Here is a 25,530-nt window from a genome sequence, read left to right as displayed (position 1 = left end):
AAGTATTGAACACGTCATCATTTTTCTCGGTAAATATATTTCCAAAGGTGCTATTGACATGAAATTTTCACCAGATGTTGGTAACAACCCAAGTAAGCCATACATACAAAGAAACAAACAAAAATAAGTTCAGAAATTAAGTTATGTGTAATAATCTCTTCTCAAACTCTTCTGATTATTCTTTTCACTCCTCTATCAGAAATCTTGCGAGGAGCACTGGTCGAGGCAAATTTATGGTGAAATGATTGTCTTTCCACTTCCGTATTATGGCCCCAAAAGTGCTCACTGGACCATTCAGAAGCTTAGAATGGCGCCTATAACCAATGCCATCATTATGTTTTGCAACAATTAGGTTGCGAAGGTCTTGAGACAGCTCTTTGCTTTTACCCATCATGAGATGTGTCTTGTGTGACACCTTGGCAATGAGACCTTTTTGTAGGCCATAATTTGGGACTGAACCAGCTGTTATTAATTTCCACTGACAGGGGGCTGGATTGCTTTTTAATTACTGTAAGTTTTCAGCAGTTGTCTTGGCTTTCCATGCCTTTTTGCGCCTCCCTTTCTTCATGTGTTCAATACTTTTTCCCTGTGTCATTTCACATTATTACACATAACTTAATTTCTGAACTTATTTTTGTTTGTTTCAGAGCACCTTTGGAAATATATTTACTGAGAAAAATTATGACGTGTTCAATACTTATTTCCCCCGCTGTATATATATATATATATATATACCTAGCTACTACATCAAAAACTACTAGCCTAACTGATAAAGTTCACTAATTATTTAAAACAAGTAAACAGTCAGTAATAAAATAAGAACAAATACACAAATTACAAGCAGAGATGAATCCTAAATGACAAAGTTACAAAGTCTAACAGTAGTATTCAGGTACAGAAATTAATAATTAAGCCTAAATGTAAAATAACTCTATTTGTTCACTGTAGAAATTAAATGTTTGTTAAAGCTGTATTTTGTTGTTTTATTAATATTAATGAGACAGACAACAGTAGGAACATTAGGTGTGTGCTGTCACTTTAAGAGCGACTGCACGGACCGAAAAAACTGACAAACATCCGGTATTTTTCTAACTATAACTGTTCACTTATGACATAAACGAGAGAATACTTGCTGAGACGGGCATTTAGACATAATTTTGTGTTTATGTGTCCGTTCAAGGGCAAGGAAACACGAAAGAGGAATCAGTTCGGTGTTCGAGCGCTATCTGAAACGCGCCTTTTTAAACAATACATTAAAAGCAGCAGTCAGTCTTTATAATAATGATAAGCCAATAATATATTCTATATTGTTTAATTTATTAAGTCAGTGTCGTCTCTGTTGTGAGCGAGTTATGCTGCATGTACACTGATGCCAGACACGAGTCCAATCGTGCAGCTTTTGGTAAAATTATGGAAATATGGTAAAATTATATAACAGTAACTGTGAAACGATCACACTTTGGGTTTACGATATTTAGTACATAAAATCTGTCCAAATTCGCGAATCACATGCGTGCCGAACCGTGGGGCCTGACCCGTACGGATCAACTGCGTTCCACCCCTACTTCTGATACATTGGTCTCTTATAGAGCTGGTAAGTCCCGCCCATCCGTAAACCCCCCCAAAGTGGACCTCTAGGTTGAAAAATCGTCAATGCAAGTGAATGTGAGAAAATAATTATTTTCTGGTCCCGTTTGAATTTTGCCATGAATGTGAACATATGTTGTCTGTGAATTTTGTGAAGTTTGACAGTATATTGTATGATTATTTGGCTAGCAGTTGTGGAAAAGACATAATGAGAAAGACTACATGTCGCCTATGTGACGTCACCCCATAACACATTTTCCCTCCACTTGTCAAATCACGGTGCTAATGCTGCGATAATCTATGGAGACAGATCGAGATGCCTGTGTGTTTTGTACCCAAATGTCACCATTCAAACCAAATGGGCTGTTCTTTCTTCAGATTCCCGTCTGATGTAATCGAAAGCAGCGAAGAGTTGTAGTCCACAAAGTGCTCTCACACAAAGTCTAACCGTATCAAACTTCTACCCGCTAAATTGTAGCATTCTTCACACTTCACAAAAATTCACAGACAACATATGTTCACATTCATGGCAAAATTCTAACGGGACCAGAAAATAATTATTTTCTCCCATTCACTTGCATTGACGATTTTTCAACCTAGAGGTCCAGTGGGGTTAGCGGAAGGGGCGGGACTTACCAGCTCTGTAGACCACACTAACCGTTGACCATTAAAGGTTCCCTGAGATTTGCCACACTGGTGTCATTCACTCTGTCGGTCATGTTGTCCCAGGCCGTACCAGCACGGAGGAGACATGCTGGCTGCCATCAGAGACACACTGCTGCAGTTCTCCAGGAAGGATCAGGCTACTCCTGCTGCTCTGGCCCTGCAGGGCTTACAGGAGCTCTGTAGGGCTGAGGTCAGTCTTTCTGTGCCAGTCAAGAGATGGCTATTAGAAGTATGAAAGAGAATATGAAAATGCATTTTTACTTACAAACTACTATTGGGTAAACCGCTGCCACCCTGGCCCTTGTGTGCCCTCCTGCCTATTATGAAGAGGAAAATTATTATCAGTTCAGGGCTCAACGAGGATTTTCACTCTGAAAATCTCTCTCTCTCTCTCTCTCTCTCTCTCTCTCTCTCTCTCTCTCTTCGTTTTTTAGCCTATGTTAGCTAGTTAGATAATTATCTGACAAAAAAAGTTGCAAGACATAAAAATACATGCACATGATCAAATATAATAATGCAAAACATACACTGTTGTTCAAAAGGTTGGGGTCAGTAAGATTTTTTTTTTTTAAATGAAAGAAAGTCTCTTAAGCTACCAAGACTGCATTTATTTGATCAAAATTTGACCGAATTTGAAATATTGTTACAATTTAAAATAACTTTTTATAAAAAAAAAAAAATATATATATATATATATATATATATATATATTGAAACAACAGCTTGTTAAACAAGTTAAGAGAGTAATTTCAATATATAACTTTTACAGAAGATTATAACAGGGAAAAGGAGAAACATATATATATATAATTATGTGTTAACATGGACATAAGCCTTACCTGTATTTAAAAAATGTAATGTATTCCTGTGATGCATGAGATCATTACTCCAGTCTAGTGTCACATGATCCTTCAGAAATCATTCTAATATGCTGATTTGCTGCTCAAGAAACATTTCTAATCATTATCAATGTTGAAAACGGTTGTGCTGCTTAATATTCTTGTGGAAATCGTGATGCATTTTTTTTTCAGGATTCTTTGATGAATAAAAATACATTTACTTGAAATAGAAAACTTTTTATTGTTTTACTTGGGGGGAAAAAATATTTACTGCCATGTTCTAATTAATTTAATGCATAAAATAAAAGTATTAATTTCTTTAAAAAATAAATAAATCATACAAACCCCAAACTATATAATGTTCATATAATGTAATATATAGGTTCTCTTCCACTGTTGAGCCCTGCATTTGAATATTCTTCTGTTCAGGTAGTTGATATCAGCTCCACGTGGAAGGCACTCTCTCCTAAGCTGTGCTGTGACACCAGACCCCTGGTCCTGAAGGCCACAGCTGAACTTCTGGCGCTAGTACCTGCTTTAAATATCAAAACAGAAGAATATGAGGCACGAGACCAACCAGACACTGTTTCTGATTGCTAGATGTGTGGTATTGTGGAGCAGTGTCTGAACTCTCCACATTTCACACACGGGATGAATTACTTCATGCTCTATGTCCTTTTCTTACAGAAATTCAGAAATGAGGCAGTGAGTGTTTTATGGGGCTACGCTCTTAGTCAGGTGAGCGCTGACATTTTCAAATGGTAATGAACTGTAAGAATGGGCCGGACTAGTCACCCAATGAAAAGTCATGCCATTTTTGTATCCATTTATATGTAGCAATTGTTTATTTGCATTTATACTGTACCAGTGATGAGTGAACAGTAATATTCAAAGCTTGTTTGGCTTCATCAGGACCCAGTGGTTGCAAGCCAAGGTTTTAAAGCCCTCTCGGAGTATCCTGAACCATCTCACACCATCCTACACTTACCAGAACAAGTGAGAACGTCACAAAATGTCCTCACATTATTTCTGTCTACCTTTTATTTATACAGTATATCTGTAATAGTGACGTGATCTTGCTAACAGGCCAGGCCCGTACCAAAGCTGCCTGATGAGGAGGACGAAGGGAAGGACAATGAGAACGAGAAGGATGAAGATATTTCAGTGCCAGGGGCGTCATATGTCAAACTAATTTGTCTCACACCGCAATCCATTTTACCAGGTATGATTATAAGATCATGGTGACTGACAGACTCTTTGTAGTCAATGTTCTTTAAAGGTTGTAAAATGCCCTTTTCACAAGATGTAAAATAAGTCTCTGATGTCCCCAGAGTGTGTATGTGAAGTTTTAGCTCAAAATACCCCACAGATATCTTTATATAGCATGTTAAAATTGTTACTTTTTGAGGATGAGCAAAAACACGCTGTTTTTGTGTGTCCCTTTAAATGCAAATGAGCTGCTGCTCCCAGCACAGGGGGCGGAGCTTCAAGAGGTCACGTCCTTAGCAGCTTTGATTACCTCACACAGACACGCACTGAAAATTTCTAAAACTTTTAGCCTTTTATGTTCAAACCGGATTCAGACAATGATGGAGAGACTCAAGAAGAAGTGACTACATGTAGAATGCAACAGGACGTTTATGAATGGTTAGTTGATGAATTTATGTAGCTTATGTGTAGTTATCTTCTAGTCATTGGTTAGCATATTCTGTCATGATAATCTATAAATCATGTTCCGGGGGCGGGGTTTATGTACGTTTTAGGGTTGGTGATGTCACTAACCAGGGAGGAATGTCGTGTAGTCCCTACCAGCCGTTTGTTGTATATCTCCCTTTGCTTTGAACTTTGAGCTTTGTAACTTTGCAGATGTTGTTTATGCTCAAACAGCAACATTACACACTAACTAAAGTTAGAAAAGTGAAATCATAATCAACCACCCCTTTAAACGACTGTCAATGCGCACATCCCTAGTAGAAATTTGGACAGATTTTATGTACTAAATGTTTGCATATCGTAGACCCAAAGTGTGATCGTTTCACAGTTACTGTTATATAATTTTACCATATTTCCTTAATTTTACCAAAAGCTGCACGATTGGACTCGTGTCTGTGAGTGTCAGTGTACTTGCCTTAAAGCAAAACATGCAGCACAACACGCCCACAACAGAGACTACACTGACTTAATAAATTAAACAATGTATAATATATTATTGGCTTATCATTATTGTTTAACATTAGTGTTGTTTAACCTACTTAGGTTACTTACTTAGGTTGTTTAACCTAATTCATGAAATTTGTGTTTCAATGCAGCCCTTGAGACCTTCCTAACAGCTGTTGTGAGGCAGGAGATGAACCAAATGCCCCGCGGGGTGTACCACTCAGCGCTGAGCGGGGGGAATCTGCGCTCTGACCAGGGAAAAACTGTATCTGGAATTCCTTCCTTCATGCTGAAAACATATGAGAAGAACAAGCAGCCGGGTCTTAAACCTGGCTTAGCAGGTACAGATGCATTCAGCTCACTAATGTGGGTGATTAAAGAACATTTAAAATTCGTAATGCATGTTTGTTACAGTTTAAGTAAAAAAAATTCTGTTTGTATAGTTAAATGTATTAAATAAACACGTTTGTGTTTTGATTGATCGGTTTCAGCTGGGCTTCTACTCTGTTACGACCTTCCTGTTCAGACTGACAAAGATGGACGTCCAATCAGCCGCTTCCTTGTCAGCAGGGGGCGGAGTTATCAACAAATGTTAGCTACCCTTATTCACGAGGTACCTTTCAGCATGGACTTATTGGATGAAACTCAAGAACTTGAAAGTTATATTTTAGCCCAAAATGAAAATAATTTAATAATAATGTATAATTATATTATTAATTATATTATTCTTTTCACATTTTCCTTCCAAATTTTCATTATCATAATGTTTGGATGTTCAATTTTTGAGTTTGTTTGTAATTCCCTTTTTTGTCATTGGTGATTTGTATTAGATTCTAATTTCAGAAATTATTATTTGTTTTGAAAAATGTTTATTTATTTGTCAATACAATAAAAAAATCTATACAATGAAAGGAAGTGCAAGCAATAGTACCATAATGTATAAATCCTTTTTTTACAATTTAAATAATTTATATTGGTCACGTACTTCCAGTGTTTTGCTGTTTTGTTCCTCTCAGGTGAACATCCAGCCGTCTGAGTGGCATCGCTCTCTGCTTTTGCCTCAGGCCTGGCGGGGCTTCATGAGCCGGGCTTTCCATGCAGCTCTCCAGGTAACTCTGTGTGTCTGTATAACTATCACGTCAGATATAGGAGAATAAGACTAGCGTTTATAATTAAGGCCATCATTTATGAGATTAAATTAGATGTAATTATTGTCCAGGGTCGAAAGGCAGAGCTGGAGATGCTACAGAAACAGGGTAAAGAGAGTCCAGAGGAACTGCAGTATAAACAGCACTATGCCTGGCTCTGGTAAGATTCACACATCCAGACACATCTACAGTGCAGACTGAGTTGAAGTCGTGATCGTCTTTTCTTCCATATCGTGAGACAAAAAAACAAACAATTTAAGGCCATAAAAAATCTTAAATATCTTAAGTTGTATAAGAAAAGTCTTAATTATCATTTCAAGAGGTCTTACATTTGGGGACACAAAAACAGGAGTCGTGAAACAGCTGTATGTTATTATTAAATCTCAAAAAGGCTATGATTCAGTTGCGAGAGCTGCATGTTTCAAATAAAAAAACACTTAGCTCTTGCTTGTTCTACAGGCTTGCTCTATCAGAGCAGTTCACAATCAATGAATAGGCATGTATGCCAAACACCAGGGTAACCCCTATATTTCTGCTTTTCCATAAGCGCCACCTACTGCCAGAGAGTGAAATTGCATTATCATTCAAAAGAAGCTAATGTGCATCCTAAAAATCTTAGGACAAAGTATATATTCATTTGAACTTCAAACGGGACGGGTTCTACGGTCAGATGAAAAAAACAACAACACTTAATATGGGTTTGGTTCATACAGGGTACCCCTTTATAAAAAAGTAACCCCCTGTGTAAAATGAAATACTCCGCTATATCTTTAATGCTGTGAGCCTAATTTTCTGCCAGAGGTCCTGGACATCTTGTTCAGATACATGGCATCATGGATTCGATCAAATACCAACAGATAAAAAATCAAAACCTGACAACCTCTGCTAGAAATCTTATAATGGGCCATGTTTGGATCTTCCATCAGGACAGTGATCCAAAAACAAACATCGCTGAGTCACTGAGCACAAAACTAAGCATCTGCAATGGCCATCCCAGTCCCCAGACCTGAACCCTATAGAAAATGATTGGGCTGAACTGAATAGAAGAAGCGCCAACATGGATCTGGGAATCTGCAGGATCTGGAGAGATTCTGTATGGAGGAATGGTCTCTGATCTCTTGTCAGGTGTTCTCCAAACTCATCAGGCATTATAGGAGAAGACTCAGAGCTGTTATCTTGGCAAAAGGAGGTTGCAAAAAGTATTTAATAAAAGGGGGCAAATAATTGTTCCCAATGTGTTTTGGAGAAAAACATTTATTTAATAATGTGAATTTTTTTTTTTTTTTTTTTACTTTCGATTCTTCTACTTCAATAAAAGGTTAGATTTTTGCTTCTTTTTTTTTCATAAAATATCAAAAGGATAAACAATGCAGATTTATTTGTTACTGCCATCTTTGATCATATTTACCAAAGGGGGGCAAATAATTCTGCCCAGCACTGTATATATACAGTATATACATATTATTCACAATTATCCCCATACATGCACTAAAATTGACTTTGGCGACAAATGGGTTAAAAGTCATTACAAAATGGCTCAGAATAGTTTTGAGAAGTTTTAGTATGAATTGCTTGCAGATGCCATCTGATTTGATATTTTATGAATGCAATGCCATTCATACATTTTTAAGTGTGACTTGAGCATTCAAATACTTTTGTGGGGGGGCACTTGCATACAAACTCTGCACACTCTTGAAAAGGTTTTTAGATCAGATTTAGCTTTAGAGATTTTATTAAAAATGGATCTTAAACATCTTATGTTTTTGGAAATTGTGCCATGACAATAGCCAATAGAGCTGGCAAACAAAGAAAAATGTACTTTGCACATATCTGTAGTTATCTTAAAATAAAGCAATAAATGTAGCTCAGATTCTCACTAAATAGCTCAAAGAACCCCTAACGAGCACACAAGTCATAGTTGACCATAAACTACTTGAAATCTGACTATTTGAATTATATTTCATAGTTTTCAGCACAAAAAGCTTAGCACTTTGAGAAACTGTCAAGATGAATGCAGCACTATAATGAAAGCCTCTTAAGAGTGAACTGTAATTGGAGCTTGCACCATAGGGAGGAATGTGAGGGTATTATTTTATACATCTCGTTTGTGTCAAACCATCCAGAGCTGTAGAATTGTGATTGCTCTGGCCTTTTCAGCTGCTTTGAAAAGCCAGAGACTGACATTTCAAAGTCGCATACAAATGCATGCACAAATTCATATAATCTTTCAATGTAAACCGGTTGGCACGTATAGGCTGTTATTGTTCACACAGTCTCTCGCCATAATATGCCCTATCGCATAACCACGCGGTCTGGCAGAACACCATAACTCAACCCCTAGGACGCCATTTTGACAGCCTGTTAGCCAATGAGTGATTGATGGGATAGCATATTCAGATGGCAGCCAGAGGCTTCATTCCCCATGGCATCACGAATTCTAGTTTGTTCCGCAGTCTTTGTGTGATACAGTTATTACTCTCCTGGGAGCTGAGGGCAGTCCATACGCGGTCACGTGCCCTGAAGCATGCTGGGAGGCTTGGATGGTTCGGGAACACTGGGATTGTAGGGTTACAACTTTTTATCCCTGCAGAGACAGATGTCAAGTGAAGATGGTTTAAGCTTGAGGAAATGAGGAAAACATGTCTGATTCGGTCATATAGGGAATTTGTGCATTTTTAACTCTTTTAGTATTTACAGTGGGGTCCAAAAAATGTAGAAATGTGAAAATCCAAATTTTATTTTGCATTCTTCTAATTTAATACAAACTTTCCTCGTTTTTTATATTGTATCAATCTTTAAAGAGGTCCTATTATGCTTTAGTGTTGCTGTTTGAACACTGAAGTTAAAGCACAAAGGTCTTCTCTATATCAGTGTCACTGTTTCTGAACTCCATGAAACGCCTCCATTGTAGTCTTGAGTTTTCTTCTGGGAACGAACACGTCACAATATTCCTCATTTAAATAATTCCCGCCCAAGGCCAGCACGCTAAATTAAGGGTACGAGGCCTGGTAAGGTCGACTTTAATTGGTTTACAGTGGAGTCCAAAAATCTAAGACCACTAGTGGAAATGCTTCTATTTGCAGTTCTCTAATTTAATGCAATTTTATTCATGATTTGTTAGCATATTAAGTGGAAACTTACATTGAGAGCACTCATGAACTCCATTAGTTTGTGTAAAACGGTATGATCATGTTGATCCTGTATGATTTGAGGTGTTTCAGTGAACGCAAGAACATCTGTCCTTTTAAAATTGGACGTAGAATCTTTCTTGTCCATTTTATGTCATCAAGTTTCTTCGCTCGAAATGTTTCAGAATATTCCTGCATTTCCATGTTTAAATTGGATGAATCCCAGATTTTTACTGTGGCCTCAGACTTCTGGGACCCACTGTACTGTATGTAGCCGTGCTAGCGATACCTGCGCTCTTAAATCATTGCCTGAGGAGATGAAAGCTCTTCTGTCAGTCTGTGGAGCACTTTAAATCATATCTCTCTCTTTCATTCTGTCTTTCCTCAGGGTCAGAGACCAGCTGACTGATGTGGTCAAATCTGCCGCCAAGTAAGCTACTAAAGCTGCCGATATTTTTGTTCTTTTGTTTCTCTTTTAGAAGCTGAAAGTCTAAACCATTGATTTTTATTTTCTTTCCTATATTTTTTTTATTATTAAACCCAGTGCTTTATATTCAGAATCTGCTGTTGGTCTTTATTCACTGCAGTCTCTAAGGGAAACTTTTTTCTGTGCTTTATTGATTCATTGTAAGCTCATAATTGAAAACCAAAAATTGCAGTCCTGTTTTCAGCATCAATAATAGAACAATAGCGGTTCAGCATTGCTGCTGTAGTTCTGGTAAAAATCTATGAAAACTTTTTTTTTTTTTGCTTTCCATTTCCATTGACAGAGATAGTCCGGTCGTTCAGGGTAACTCTATTTTAGCACTAAGTGGCCTGGCTGTCGTCTTAACCAGATACGAGAGCAACCTTCCTACACAGTCTGAAAGTGGATGTGAGGTGAGATGCAGTCCTGGCTTTCCTACTCTCCTTTCAAAACAGTAGCAAAAAGATGACACATATCTTGAAAACTTCCAAATAAACTGTACTTTTCCATTCGTAGGTGGGTCCAGACACCCTTCCCACAGTTCATTGGCTGTCGATGGTGACTGACACACTGCTCAGCATTGTAAGCAGTAGCAGGAACCCTAAAGGTCAAGTCTTCCCATGGTTCATTCATGTGAGTTGTAACCCCTCAGGTGGGGCGTTCAAGAAGTTTTTACAGATTTACAAATGTACTATAGGATTGCTAGGAGAGCTTGTTTTTCCTTGTAGAAGTTTTGCGTTTGGTGAGCTAATACAATATTAAAACTCAGTCAAATCAATATTTTGTGTGCAGTTATTTAATTAGGCCTATGTCATACGTTGTATGAAACGGACTCTCTCTCGTTTCATACAAACGCAGCTGCTGCCATTTTGCGACTATTGTTTTGTGCACTGTTGGATTATAAGATAACAAACAGATAAGATTTAAAAGCAGTTTAATTATTTATGTGTCGAAATACCGTGTAATAAGTGACTGTACCGTATCTCTTAAATGTCCTTATAGTTTGAACTTGCCGCTTGCTAGCATCTGCTTTCTCCGCGGAAGCTTTGTGTTTAAAGAGCTTATCAAATATTTAAACTCAGATCAATATTTCATATCTAATTATTTACTTTGTGGTAGGTAGCCGTGTAATAAGCGGGGTAATGTACATCCAGCCGGTTGTTATCGCAGAATAAACCCTCACAGGGTGATCAGGACCACGACACGAAGCGGGTCCTCATCACCCTGTCGGGGTTTATTCTGTGATAACAACCGGCTGAATGTACATTATCCCTTACTTAACAAATGAAACCTTGTTGTAATTGAACATTATAGCAAAAATGTACCATTATTTTTTTTGTCTCACACACTTTTTAGCGCTCATACTCCGGTGAGAACACAGCGAGTGTAATCGCGCGCTCCTGTGCTGCTCTGGGTCTAGCTTGTTTGGTGCCGGTGTTGGTGACCTCACGCAAAGAGAGCGTTCCCACAATACTGGACACTCTAGCGACGGGACTGCCGGACTCGCCCACCACAGACGAATCTCAGGCAGTTCAGTTTCACAGTGGCCTGGCTCTGGGCATGTTTCTAGCATGGCTGAATGATGAGAGAGTCAGGTGTGTGTGAGGTCATACCATAACAGAGATTTTTTTTTTTAATAGCTGTATCATGTTTAATGAATGCTTACTAACGTGTTTACTTGTTTTCTTTGTTTATTGCAGTGATATATCTGGGCAGTCAGTGGCAGAGCTGCTGAAGAAACATCTGGAACGACTGGAAGTTTGTTGCTTCAATTCCAACCTGGAGTACAAGTTAGTCTAATATGTTTTTAGTGTTAACAAAATGTTGTATAGCTAGATTTTAGACTATATATATATATATATATATATATATATATGTGTGTGTGTGTGTATATATATATATGTGTGTGTGTGTGTGTGTGTGTGTGTGTGTCTCTGTGTGTGTATATATACAAAATAATTGTATTATATATATAATAAATAAAAAAATTACACTGTACACAAATATATATATATATATGTGTACAGTGGTGGCCAAAATTATTAGAACGGTAAGATTTTTTAATGTTTTAAAAGAAGTCTCTTCTGCTCACCAAGACTTCATTTATTTGATCCAAAATACAGCAAAAACAGTAATATTGTGAAATAGTTTTACAATTTAAAATAACTGTTTTCTATTTGAATATATTTTAAAATGCAATTTATTTCTATGATGCAAAGCTGAATTTCCAGCATCATTATCATTACTCCAGTCTTCAGTGTCACACAGAAATCATTCTAATATGACGATTTGATGCTCAAGAAACATTTATTATTATTATCAATGTTGAAAACAGTTGTGTAAAAAAAAGTCAGGATTATTTGATGAATAGAAAGTTCAAAAGAACAGCATTTATCTGAAATAGAAAGCTTTTGTAACATTATCACTACCGTTCAAAATTTTGGATTGGTTTTATTTTTTTGGGAAATAAATTAAAGAAATTAATAATTTTATTCAGCATTGAATTGGTCAAAGGTGACAGTATAGACATTTATTATGTTGCAAAAGCTTTCTTAATTTAAATTTTTAATTTAATTTAATTTATTATTATTATTATTATTATTATGGGTTGTATACTCTTTATCCTCCCTGTACACTAATGCACTCTTAAACCTTTGTTTGCTCTTTCTCTTTCTCAGTGCTGGTTGTGTGTTAGGTGTTGGTTTGGTCCTGAGTTCTCTCAGTAGCAGTAGTCAGTCTGAGCGGGACCGTGCGCACGTGTCTCTGACGCTGGACAGACTCGTGCAGACGCTGCAGGACAGCAGCAGCATGAGCCGCATGTTGCAGGAGGTAAAACCATGTTAAGCTTTCAGGTTCGCGAACACCTGGGGTTCATGAGGCAACTGTGGATGAAATGCTAATAATTATTTCAATTAAAATAATTTTAAATTAAAATACAAAAAAATACATGTTATTTGATTACCTATATGTCAGGTGACCAATTAACCAACATCAGTGAACCATGAAATAAGCTGAACGAATGACCACACGTTGTTGGCGATGACTGAATTTTTCCTTTAAACAAATAAAAAATTGTTTTAAAAAAATGCATCCAATTATTTCCTGTGTCTTTTATCTGTTCTGTCGTTTTCAGGTTTTGGCCTATTCTGTGGCGTGTGTTGGAGTTTCAGCATTTAGCTCAGGCATTATTGAGGCCAGTAAAGCTGAGGAAAGCATGAACACACTTCGCTCCCTGACGGAGGAAAGCCAACAGGTGAGAACGGAAATTGTCTGTTTCTAAGGCACTAGGTTAGAAGAATCATAGAACTAAGTTTGGGTTTGTATTGAAGAATACATGTATGATGTGTTTTTGTGCATGAGTGATTAAAAGCCAAATATTTGAGTCACACTTTAAGGCATTTATTCCGTTTTTTTTTTTTTTTTAAGACACCAGGCTTTGCTTTGGCGTTGGGACTGACAGTGTTTGGCCTGTCTAGTTTTGGTCATGGTAAAGCTATGGACATCCAGCCCCGTCTGCTGGCCGCCTGGACCAAGATACTGCTGGCAGAGGTGATGTATTATTGTTCAGAGAATCAGATTGGGCTCAAAATCTGTTATTTCCATATGTTATGCATATTTTTCCATTATGCATGTATGAAGGCTTGCTGGTCATAATTTTATGTGGTGCAACCACTTTATTATCCATTTCAAAGCTGCTTCTGGGGGGGGGGGGGGGAAGTCAGTGGAAAGAAACGGTCAACTAAGAAATTCAGTGTAGAAACAAATGTAGTTTGTCTCCCTGACCCATGAGAAACAGTGTGTTGTTGTGCCGTAGTAAATGAACTATAAATCAGGATCTGATGTCCAGAATGTAAGGTTGAGTCTTTATCTGCCTGAGATCTTCGTTTTGGTCTAGGAAGTTCTGGCATCAACACTAGATCTCAGCTTTCATGAGAAACTAAACTGTCATTTTTTTTTCTTCATTCTCTAGGGTTGTCCCACAATGCAGAGGCTGTCCGCCCTCAATGGACTGATCGCATTAGTGGGGTCTGAGACGGCTCTCATTCAGGTAATTTAAGGGGTCATATTATGCTGTTTTAAAAGTTCTTTATTTTGTTTATTGGGTGTAATAGAATAGGTTGACATGCTTCAAAAACGCATTATTTTTCACATACTGTACATTATTGCAGTACCTCTATTCTCAGTCTGTCTGAAACGCTCTGATTTCTACAAATCCCCTTTTTCCGGAAAGCCCAGAGTGCTCTGATTGGCCAGCTGCCCCAGTGCATTGTGATTGGCCAAACACCTTTAACACCCCTTACAGTTATGTGTCCGACATTTTAGAGAGCGATACATAAAACGCATTACCGTTCTGATACATCAACTTGCAGACGAGCCTGTGTAATTCACTCTTCCTCTTCTTCTGAATCAGTTTCTGGTTCAAAAACATATTTGGCTGGAATAAAACCAGTATTTCCACTTGCCATTGTGTAGTGTTTACTACAGTAAAGTTGAGTGAGTGGATCAGGTATTCAGAGCTGGAGTGAGTGAGTGGAGGCGGGGCTAATTCACATAATTCATTGATTCGCATATACTAAATGAAGCAAGGGTGTAGTTTTTTAGCCAAAAACTGAACAAAAAACTAAAGCAAAACACAGATAAACAACAATATATGAATAGACGAGGAGAAAAAAGAAAAGAAAAAAGGTAAAGAAAGACCATATAATTTGAAAATATATATCCTTTGAGTGTTTTAAGGTATTCAGTAATTTAAAATCTTTTACCCTTTCTCTCGTCACCCCACTCTCCTCTCCTCCCGATCCTTCAAACAATAACAATGATAATCAAGTAATACGGTTTTATGATTAATATGGCTATCTGTGCACATCCCCGGGTGAAGGACGGTGGGCCAGTCCTTCCCAGTAGCCCACACCCACCCAAGGGTGTAGTTACATTCAAACATTAAGGCATGAAGAAATTTTGGTGATCAAACATGAGTTACCTTAAGGGATAAAATGATTGACTACAAGGGGACTTTAATTTATACAGTGATGCCTATGCAGTGTTATTTTACTTACAGCTAGAATGTTCTTTTTCCTCATACATTATTCTACACTGAGTCCATTATCATATGTTGAGGTGCTAGTTAAATGCCAGTCTCGTATGGGCACTGCCCTTTTTCACCCACACCTGTGCCAGGCTGGTCTTTGTGTGGCAAATTACACTCCTCCGTGCCCACCCACTTACCAGACACACACACACACACACATAGAGAGAGAGAGAGAGAGAGAGCAAATGCTGTCTCGCCTTTTTAAATGCAAATGCCACCATACTTGGAAGGTAGCCAGGAAGTGTCGCTATAGAAACGGTGGGACTTGACAGCGGTCTGCAAGGATTTTTTCTCTCAGTGTGAATCGGAGCCTTGTGAATGTCTCGGATTACTCTGCCGCCCCACAGATGAAAAGATTTGTGTTAATGTGTCTTTACGCGACTTAAAGTCACTGAACAAACACTTTCAGCGCATTCAAACTCCCACATCAGTTGATTCCTTCTCGAATCAAATCTTGAATGTAGCTCCCCCACCCCCACCCCCACACCAGTGGTACTAGTTAACAAGATATTTTAACTAACTGATTGCTTTTTTTCAACTCTGTTTAGTAACTTTTTGCACGTACATGTAAGCGGATCGACCTCAGAAAGTTAAATAATACGGCAGTAACAGCAGTGGGCAACATGAGGCCACTCTAGAAAATCGTCTAATATGCTGATACGGTGCTTAAAAAAAAATGCTGATTTTGTGCATTGGTGCTTAAACAAATCTTATTGACCCCAAACTTTTGAACACAGGGTTCGTACAAGTTGCTTAAAGTGCTTGATTCTTGAATTTTTTTCATTTAAGTCCTGGAAAACCCTAGCCTGGCTAACGTCAGACCTATGCTGCCTTCACGTGCTATGGAAAAGATGATATTTTCCACTTGTGAACTGGTATTTACCAGTGTGTTGTGTTCAAGTGCTTTTGTTGTCGTAATGTAGTACCCGCATGTCTGTGTCAGTAGAGTATCTTTTTTATCTTTACAAAAAAAAAAAAAAAACGTAAGTGTGGTGCTTTCTGATGATTAAAACATAATTAATAATTAAAAAAAAATAAACCATAACATAAAATGATTAAATATGAACCAAGGAAATTGCGGCGAAGTTGAAAATTGAGTGTTAACGCATTATATTACAATCGTTAATGACACAACATTGTATAGGCTACAAAAACTATCCGCTAACAGTATTCACGACTCTTGCGTTGCTCTCCGCCATTTTGAAAAGGTCAAAGGTTATCTCATCTCGGCAACTCGTGCATCAAAATATTCTACGAGTTGCCCAGTGGAAAATACCACATGAGGGGGTGTTCATGTGCATTTTCCATGTCGGCTTTTGGTATTTACCATAATTACCATAGCACGTGAAGGCACCACTAGTCTCATTGAGACGTGGTCTGGGAACCACATGTTCATTTTCTCGTATTTGAGGCGTGGTTTACGAATGCCCAGAGCCGTTTATTGGGCGCTACGAATGTCTATCAAATGCGCCTGTACGTAGCTCATAGCCAATCGTTTCAATTATACCAGATGACGTATGTAGAAATTCGACGAGGAAGAAGACGATGGGTGAGAGATTTATGTGTACACGATGGCGTTCAGCGACTATTGCCGTTTGTGCAAGACAAACATGAGGGTAGAAGGTATATCCATAGATATAAACAAACTGCTTCGGTGTGTCGCATAGACGTCGTCATCGTCTTGCTGCTCCCTCCCCGTTCTGTGATTGGTCCCCTCGCTGAGGCGAAAATCTGGTCCATGGAATCCAGGCAGCCTAGCAGCGTGAATAAAATCGCGCCGCGCGCAAGGCAGCATGGGGAAAACCCTTGAAAACAGCCATTTTTATGAAAAGTGCTTACATTTTTTTAAAGACAATTAATATATGTGAAATTAGTGTTTAATTTTCTATTTTTATCGATAAAACGATCTTTTCAAGCAAAATTAACACTGAAGCCGGTCTGATATAGAGCCATTTCGCATGGCTATGAGCGTGATATTGCTCATAAATATCCAAGTATATGATACAGCTTTCATTCTTCAGGTATATTCATATCATATATTCATAAATTCAAAATCAGTTTGAATAAGGAAACTAGCTTTTTTAGAATTTGAAAGGTAATAGAGATGTTGTTTGATAAGTGAGATCTCTGATTGTAGTCCTTGAAAACCAAAAAAGCAGTGCTTTGAAAGTCCTGGAATTTTATTTGACAGTATCTGTACGAACCCTGTGAACAGTTGTGTAGTTAAAATGCTTAATTGTTAAAACACTTTCAATTCACTTTTAATTGTTGCAACTGGTTAGAGTTTGACGTAGGCATACTGTGCCCTTGAAGTCTTTGACCTTCAGAAAGTGTGTTTTTATCTCCATTAGTTGAAGAGTGAAACAGAGGAGTCCTCACAACAGCAGGGCAGACTGAACGAGGTCATCCGAGCCCTCACACAGGTTAGAATTCATGCATTTGGCATTCATGAAAATGTATATACTGGAAGTGAAGCAATAGTTTGATTGACGTTAAGTTCTCATGCCTTCCTCTGCACTAGATCATCACCTTCTCAGGGACAATAGGTCTGCAGTCTAACGGAGCATGTCTGCTGGGACACCTGCATCTGGCCCAGATGTGCAGCAGCCACAGTCGAACCGCAGGTGAGACTACAGTTATTCACAATAACCTTAGTCATGTGAGGTTTTTATATAATTAGTAATAATAATTAACTACTAGTAATAATAATTAACTACTTATAAAATGTAAAAAGTAAAAGTATTTTTTTTTTTTATCAATGGCATTTCTTTTGTTAATAATAATAATAAAATACATCTAAAATTCAAAATGTTCAGTCTTCAGTCTACTACTACCACTAAATAACTAAATAAAACACAAACAAATGTATACTGTATAAATGGAAGAAGAGCGATAAAACATACTTCTCCACGTCTCTTGAACAGTTCCTCAGGACTTTGGTTATCTCCCAGAGAAGAGTGTCATCCGAGCGAGTGTAGACTTCATCACTGAAGCGGGAAGGAAAGGTAACACTCTGTCTAATGCTGTCTAATAAAAAAAAAAGCTCTCTGTTAAATACTAATGCTGTGACTTTGTCCAGGGCCTGAGTTCACCGCTCCATGCCTGGTGAAGACGGTTCTGGCAACTTTAGGCTCGGTTGGTGGAAGCTTCCAGTATCCTCCAGTCAACTGGAGTGCCATCCTCTCTCCGCTGATGAGACTCGGCTTCGGTCAGCTTCCTCTTCGTCATCGTCTTGAATTAGTGTTTTATAGGAAATGCCTGGTGAGAAATGATTTTGAAGTGTTCACCCGTGTGTAGGTGAGGAGGTGCAGCATCAGTGTTTAGAGTTGGCTGCCAGTCAGGCCCAGTCCTCCCAGAGTGCCTCGCTCTTCCTCGGCATCTGGCTTGTGCCTCCCCTGGTTCACAGCCTCAGTGTGAGTGTTTGTTTGTTTCTGTGTGTAATAGATGTTTGAGGTTTCTCCATGCAGATTATTATGGTGGGGGGGTTTTATACCATAAATGGCTGGTTTTAGATGTGCAAGCCCTGCTAATATGTTCTTCAAAACGTTTGTGGAAATGTATGATGTTGAAGTAGTGATTAGTATCTAATTTTCCGTAAGTAGTTCATCATGGTTTTCCGGCTTGAAAATGTCTCTCTGCCTCTTGTCTATCCCCGGGACCCTCCACAGCTCCGCACCAGGGCTCATCTGTACGAGTGCCTGAGCTCCTGGATGAAGCACGTGGCTGAAGACAAACTGCAGGTGTATGTGGACAGTCTGGCAGTGCAGCAGTTTGAGCCCAACACACGTGCTCAGCGCTTGCCCCTGTGCCGGTCCATCCTGCGCGGCCTGTCCAAAGCCATGGCGGTCCCCAACCCGCCCCAAAACTGCTGGACCGCGCTGTGCTCTGCCACTGAAAAGATCTATAACCTCTTATCTGATAATATACCGGTATGTTCTGGCTGTTACCTAAAGGCCGTGACACACCAAGGGTTTGCATTGTGTTCCACACCGTCGGACCCTTATAGACTGTTGATACCTGCTGATATAGACAGTTATTTCCTTACACGCAGGCGCAGAACGCACAAGCTAGTTAGCAGTCGCCTGCAGTCTTAGCGGTGTGTTCAAGTGCATCTTTTTGGCCGAGACGCAGCCGACATGAAGCAAAAAGCTTTCGTCAATTCTAGTTCTTTTACCTTGGCTTGGTGTGTCACAACCTTAATGGAAGATGTGTTATAGTCAGGGTTTGAAATGAGCACCCGCCAACACGCCAAATCCAGGTAAAAATTAACACTGTCAAATCACTAGCCAGTTTGGTGTGTTACTTATTATTATCTTTACTCAGTTTGCTGGGGAAATTTGTGTAAGCCAAATCTCGTGAGTCATCATGAACATTATCTTACTTGAACACACACGTCACTACACAACAAATAACGGCGCGCTTGTTCATTTGCATTGAAACAATGGTGAAGATTAAAAAGCATTTGGTTAACAGAAAATACATTGTTACTGTATTTTCCAACATCCTACATTTTTTTTATGGTCTTTGTACTGTGTTGATCTGTCCACCTAAAACACATTTTTTTTGGCTAGTAGAAGTTTTGAATGGCTGGTAGCTTAACCATTTAGTAGCAAATTGGCTGGTAAGTAAGTTAATTTCAAACCCTGGTTATAGTCAAACATGTTGATTAAGCATTGAACACTTAGCCAGTCCTGCTGCTGTACAGTGATATTTTGGGGTTTTCGTGTTGGTCTGTAGGCTGGTGAGGTGGACCTCTATGAAGAGATGTGTTCCTGTCTGTCTGAACTGAGCGACACCGAGGTAGACCGCATCATCAAAGTCACCGAGGTAAAACAGAACTGTAATATTCGTGATTTATAACTTTAAATCTGATTATGTTGATAGTCACAATATCTTGCCTCAGGGTAATGGACACATTTCTTCACTGTGCAAGCTCAAGATGCGTATAAAATTACTATGGTTAATAATGAAGACAGACTGAATAACCAAATGAAATGCTTTTTCTTGGTCACACCACATCATGAGGGTCATTATAGGGGTCATTTCGTAAAGTGTGTGCCTTTTTGGTTTTTCATGAACATGTAAATAGTGACTTTAACTGTGTACAACTAAAGTCAGCAGCAATTATAGAGTGCAACAGTCTGGAAGTAAAAACTCATTTTCGCATTACTTAGAAACCTTTAAAAGTAGACCTACTTTGAGCTATGAGGCTGTTAATCGATGGTATTTGCTCCTGTTGAATAGGTCAGCCCTCATTTTTCACTTTATTTTTTTAAATAATTGTGTTTAACTTTCCCTGCCACAGTTGCCAGCCACCACTTGTTTCTGCTGCTTCTTCACACTCTTTCAGAAGATATGTCGTAGCAAGTGTCAAAATCCAGTTTCATTTTAATGCCTTTTATTTTTTTATTTTTTTTATGCCTTCATTCTTCATGAAGATGGCTTTATTTGGAAATAAATAAAAATGTTTGATTACATAAATATTAATAAACAATAAATATTGCTGTTTATTTGATCAATCAATTAATGATCAATATTATCTATTATAATTATTATCATTTATAGTATATATATTTGTTGGGTTTTAGTGAACATAATATTTTGTTTTAAAGACTTAAAGTTGTGTCCCCAGGTTATGCATCATGCAGTGGATGTAACAGTTCTGTTAGTGTCAAATTGAGTCATTTATCATGTCATGTAACAACCATCCCAGATGCAATTTACAAGTTAAATGGCTTGCTCAAAGGTACACTGACTCTGGCTAGAGACATTAAATCAACATATTTGTACAACCTCACACTGGTTTTGTGCTCCCTCTACAGGATAATGTCGAAAAAACAGCTTTCATCCTATCCTACCTGACCTCTAAAGGCAGAGTCCCTCTCCTCGGGCTCAATGATGTCATCAGTACCGTCCTCCGGGTGGGGAATAAAAAACAAATAAGCTGGCTGCTTCTGCAGGGCCTCCACCAATCACGGTTCGCCTCTAGTCCCAATACAGGTAGGCTAATAATACTATGTATATAATAGTAGAAAAAGTGCTTAAGTAAAAAGGTACACTACCGTTCAAAAGTCTGAGATCAGTAAGACCCCAAACCTTCCATTTCTAATAGCCACACTTTGATGACCTCGAATCATTATGTTGCTTCAGAAAGTAAAATGTTTGTTTGTTTTCAGGGGTCTCGAAACGAATGGAGTGGCTACTGGAATTAATGGGCCACATCAGGAACGTTGCATACGGATCTCCCTCTGTTAAATGTGTCAACGTTATAGAGGTATGCGCGATGTGTCTGCGCTGCAAAATCTTTTCGCTTCAATTTATTGGGCACTGGTTTCTTTTAGGTCGCTTTACAGTCGTATGTGGATTTGCCTCTCAGAAGAGCTGACATCTGGAAAGTGTTTTTAGTTGCCTTGCTGTGGGCCTAATGATATAAACAGTTATTTCCTCTATAAACCGCGTTACCCGCTGCAGGAAACAAGAAACTACCTGTTCACTGACAGATTAAAATTAGGTGGTAACGCAGCGCTGGTTTACTTGGTCAAAACAATCATACTAAAAATACATTTGAGTGTGTTGAAAGTTACTCTGTGCGTTCGCTATTAGACACTTGTTGCACACTGCGGTAAGCTAGATCGATATTAGAATATCATATTAATAAAAGCTGGTATGACTAGTGTTGCTAAATGGCATGCAGTTGATTTTAAAATATAGTGTACGTACAGCAGACAAAATGCTATATTACTGTTTACTACAAATAAAGCTCTTTCTGATTATGCTATGTTAGCCACTGGACACTGACAGAGTAGTGTCTCTGAGGTACAAACATGTCAAGAAAACAAGAGATTCAAACAATAAGACTAACCATGTTGAGCTTTATAACAATTATTCATTTTCTGTCGTTAAAGGCATCCAAACCGGTCTAATAAAACATATAATATATTAAAGCGTCTTTGGTGTTTCATGGTTTCTACGGAAGTAAAACTGAAGGGTAACGCAGATTTGACGTCACGTCATATGACGACAGAAACATTTGGAAATATATAACACCATTCTAGTGGATTTTGGATATTTTAATCCAAAAATCTTACATATTTTGCCTTTAAAGGAGAACTCCAGTCAATTTTAACATTGAGCTCATTTTTTTGTACATTTGGAGTGCTGTCAGTACAGAGAACAACGACAAAAATCGGTGTTGCCTACACCGTGTTATCCTCGTTTTAAAATTTGCACCCTGTTGACTTCAATGGGGCGAGTTTTAAACCTGCTTTTAGCCTCTTAACATCCTTGATGTGTCATTACAAGTGCACAGGTCATGTGAGTGATTCCTTCAGAGTGAACGCGGGTGAATCTGACTGCAGTAGATGTGAAAGGTATGAATAAAAATGATGTTTATTCAGCCAGCGCACATACCTGTATTTGCATCCTGTTTTCGGTCGAAGTCCACAGTAGTCGATTGTCGAGTTTTGCACGTGATCATAGGTACTAAACCTATGAACTCGACAATCGATTACTGTGGACTTCGAACAGGGTGCAAATTTTAAAAAGAGGATAACACGTTGTAGGCAACACCAATTTTTGTCGTTGTTCTCTGTACTGACAGCACTCCAAATGTACAAAAAAATGAGCTCAATGTTAAAATTGACCGGAGTTCTCCTTTAAATCGGCATGAAACGAGTCTTTTTTTCTAACAAGAAAAAAAATGTGATTTTGTCTATCGGGAATTGTTTGGATGGTTGTGCTTTGCTATTGGTCGATCTCATGTGAGTGACAGGTTGCCCCGCCCTCGTGCCAGTAAACGCATCATCAGAGATGAGATGTTGATGCAAGAGAGAGGGGAAGATTTTTTGATTTAAGATTGTGAGGTCACATGAATAAAAAAAAGAATGACGTGCTCGGATAAATCGTTTATAATACAGCAACGTTTTACTGATTTCAAGGTGACTCTAAACATAATGTCTTTGCAGGGCACAGACTTCCTCCTCGGTGTGTTTGCTGCAGCGGTGGCGTCCTGGGCGGACCATTGCTCCCCGCTTCTCATTGGCATCAGGGCCCAGTGGTTTCCCTGGCGTCAGTGCTCTCAGTCAACAGAACTCACTCATGGCCTGTACGTCAACCCTGCCACCACTGAGCTGTCGGTCTCCTCGTGCCTCTCTGGAGTCCCACACAGCATCAAGCAGCTGCTCGCCAAAGAGCCGTGGAAGGCCCAGTCACAAAAGGCATGGCATGTTTTACCTCTCCTTTTACTATTTAAATATGTGGAGTTCTGGTTAATGGTATGGGTTGCTTTGCACAGTTTAAGATGTCATTCATGTCCATTGCACAAATGAGTTACACACCATTGTAATACTTACAGTCCTCGACCTTAAATATGAGCGTTATCAGTAGTAATTAAAAATAAAGCTAATATTTTCCTGTTTATCTATCTGCTCTACTGTTCAACATTGCATTTATTTGATCAAAAATACAGTAAGATTAAGATTAGAAAAAAGATTCAAATAAAATATATTTTAAAAAGTAATCTATTCCTGTGATCAATTCCTCCAGTCTTCAGTGTCACATGATTCAGATGAATCATTCGAATATGCTGATTTGCTGCTCAAGAAACATTTTTTATTATTATCAGTTAATATTTTTGTGGAAACCGTGATACAATTTTTCAGGATTCTCTGATGAATAGCAAGTTCAAACGAACAGCATTTATTTGAAATAGAATTTTAAAGTCTATTATCACTTTTGATCATTTTAGTGCTTCTTTGCTAAATGAAAAACAAAACAAAACCTGACTCCATTCTTTCTTTCTGTATGCCATCAGTTCATCGACTGGCTGTTCAGCATCACTGAAGCTCCTAAGCCGAGTTTCTCCGAGACTGCCGTACTTACCGCCAGAGGTGAGAAGCTTTGTTTTAAACACAATAATCTGTTTTAATAGCATGATCACAAGAAGCAAGGGATTGTTATATAGAGTTTATATACATTCTCTCATTTGACTGATTTGTATCTCTTGTTTGTCTTAGCGGCATTAATGTCTCTGAGATCCACGGTGGAGTTCAGGAAGAAGGGTGTGTGGACCAGGGCGTATGGCTGGTGATCCTGTGAAAGCGACGGCACACCAACGGCTAGATACTGTTCACTCGCCTGTGTGGAGGAGCATCTACATAACAGTGCTAATGTTTGAACAATTCACAAACTCCCCATAATCTCCATCTGTTACCAACCAGAGAGAAAACTGACATGTTTACTAGACCGAAAGTAGGAATACCATAGTATATTCTTTTTAAAAGATGTGACAGTGCACATAAAAACGGGTTCAGAAAGCATCGTTTTCAACTTTTAATTTCCACTTTCATGCTTTGCATGTAAAATGTATTGACTATTTTTTTTTGTGACCAGTTATGTAAAAATAAATGTATCTGTGCCATGCCAAGTATCTTTTTTTGTTTAAATGAAGCTCACTCTTTTCGCATAAATTTCCTTTCACTAAGAAGTTGAAATCCAGATCAAGTTGATTTTAAACTCTTGCTTCCTTTAACCCGACAGCTTTCTCTTTCCCATCAGCCACTCTGATACTGAATACAATATCTAATGCCTGATGGTCTATATTGTAGTCTGGTCCGCACTGTAGCTTAGGCTAGCCAAGAACTGCCCATGTAGCCACCATTTCAAATACCCTAAACAGACTAAATTGGGCTTTAAAGTGAATCAGGGTGAGACAAAAACAAGTTTTTGAAGAAAAAGAAGAATTTATGATGTATTGACTCATTATTAGAGTAAAGACATTTAGAATATCACACAAGATTTCTATTTCAAATAAATGCTGTTTTGAACAGCTTTTCTATTCATCAAATAATTCTGAAAAAAATTTACCACAGTTTTCACAAAAATAAAAATGAATTAAGCAGCACCTGTATTTAACACTGATAAGAAATGTTTCTTAATCATCAAATCAGCATATCTGAATGATTTCTGAAGGATCGTGTGACTCTGAAGACTGGAGTAATGATGCTGAAAATTCAGCTTTGAGCACAGGAATAGATTGCATTTTAAAATAGGAAATGGTTGTTTATTTTTTAAATTATAATATTTTGCTTTCACTGCATTTTAATCAAATAAATGCGGCCTAGTTGAGCATAAGACACTACTTTCAAAAACATTTTAAAAAATCTAACCAATCCCAAACTTCTGAACTCTTCTGTACATATTGTGTATTTTTCCAATGAATCAAATTACAATTTGTTTGAAGGAATGCTGTATTCTTTTCGTTTCATCAGATTTGCCTAGCAGAAGATTAAACGATTTGTTTAGGGAATGCTGTGTTCTCTTCGTTTCATCAGATTTGCCTAGCAGAAGATTAAACGATTTGTTTAGGGAATGGCCTCGCGCAGTGATTGGTCCGTTCCTTCTGAGAGGAGTGGAGAGTCACTTTAATTCAACAAATAAAGCTGCAACCATT

The 25,530-nt window shown here is 38.3% G+C and overlaps 1 protein-coding gene across 1 annotated transcript in view; it reads left to right on the top strand.

Moving 5' to 3' along the window:
- The window catches only part of focad (focadhesin), a 64,676-nt gene extending 40,176 nt beyond the window's left edge, over positions 1-24,500 (top strand). Inside the window, exons 15-44 of the mRNA XM_084405982.1 lie at positions 2,317-2,443; positions 3,522-3,656; positions 3,780-3,830; positions 4,005-4,088; positions 4,179-4,314; positions 5,402-5,590; positions 5,741-5,862; positions 6,266-6,358; positions 6,469-6,557; positions 9,914-9,955; positions 10,296-10,404; positions 10,508-10,624; positions 11,348-11,586; positions 11,692-11,781; positions 12,670-12,820; positions 13,125-13,244; positions 13,418-13,540; positions 13,962-14,039; positions 17,432-17,503; positions 17,602-17,704; positions 18,005-18,085; positions 18,160-18,288; positions 18,378-18,493; positions 18,749-19,009; positions 19,818-19,907; positions 20,903-21,080; positions 21,257-21,354; positions 23,045-23,296; positions 23,893-23,968; positions 24,095-24,500. Of these exons, the coding sequence (XP_084262108.1) occupies positions 2,317-2,443; positions 3,522-3,656; positions 3,780-3,830; positions 4,005-4,088; positions 4,179-4,314; positions 5,402-5,590; positions 5,741-5,862; positions 6,266-6,358; positions 6,469-6,557; positions 9,914-9,955; positions 10,296-10,404; positions 10,508-10,624; positions 11,348-11,586; positions 11,692-11,781; positions 12,670-12,820; positions 13,125-13,244; positions 13,418-13,540; positions 13,962-14,039; positions 17,432-17,503; positions 17,602-17,704; positions 18,005-18,085; positions 18,160-18,288; positions 18,378-18,493; positions 18,749-19,009; positions 19,818-19,907; positions 20,903-21,080; positions 21,257-21,354; positions 23,045-23,296; positions 23,893-23,968; positions 24,095-24,168 (3,625 nt within the window). The 3' untranslated portion in view covers positions 24,169-24,500. The remainder of the gene's footprint in view (positions 1-2,316; positions 2,444-3,521; positions 3,657-3,779; positions 3,831-4,004; positions 4,089-4,178; positions 4,315-5,401; positions 5,591-5,740; positions 5,863-6,265; positions 6,359-6,468; positions 6,558-9,913; positions 9,956-10,295; positions 10,405-10,507; positions 10,625-11,347; positions 11,587-11,691; positions 11,782-12,669; positions 12,821-13,124; positions 13,245-13,417; positions 13,541-13,961; positions 14,040-17,431; positions 17,504-17,601; positions 17,705-18,004; positions 18,086-18,159; positions 18,289-18,377; positions 18,494-18,748; positions 19,010-19,817; positions 19,908-20,902; positions 21,081-21,256; positions 21,355-23,044; positions 23,297-23,892; positions 23,969-24,094) is intronic.
- The last annotated feature ends 1,030 nt before the right edge of the window (positions 24,501-25,530 follow it).

The sequence above is a fragment of the Rutilus rutilus genome (assembly GCF_951802725.1).
Source record: "Rutilus rutilus genome assembly, chromosome: 3".
NCBI lineage: Eukaryota > Metazoa > Chordata > Actinopteri > Cypriniformes > Leuciscidae > Rutilus > Rutilus rutilus.
The sequence above is the reverse complement of the archived record's forward strand: the minus strand, read 5'-3'. Positions and strand labels throughout refer to the sequence as shown.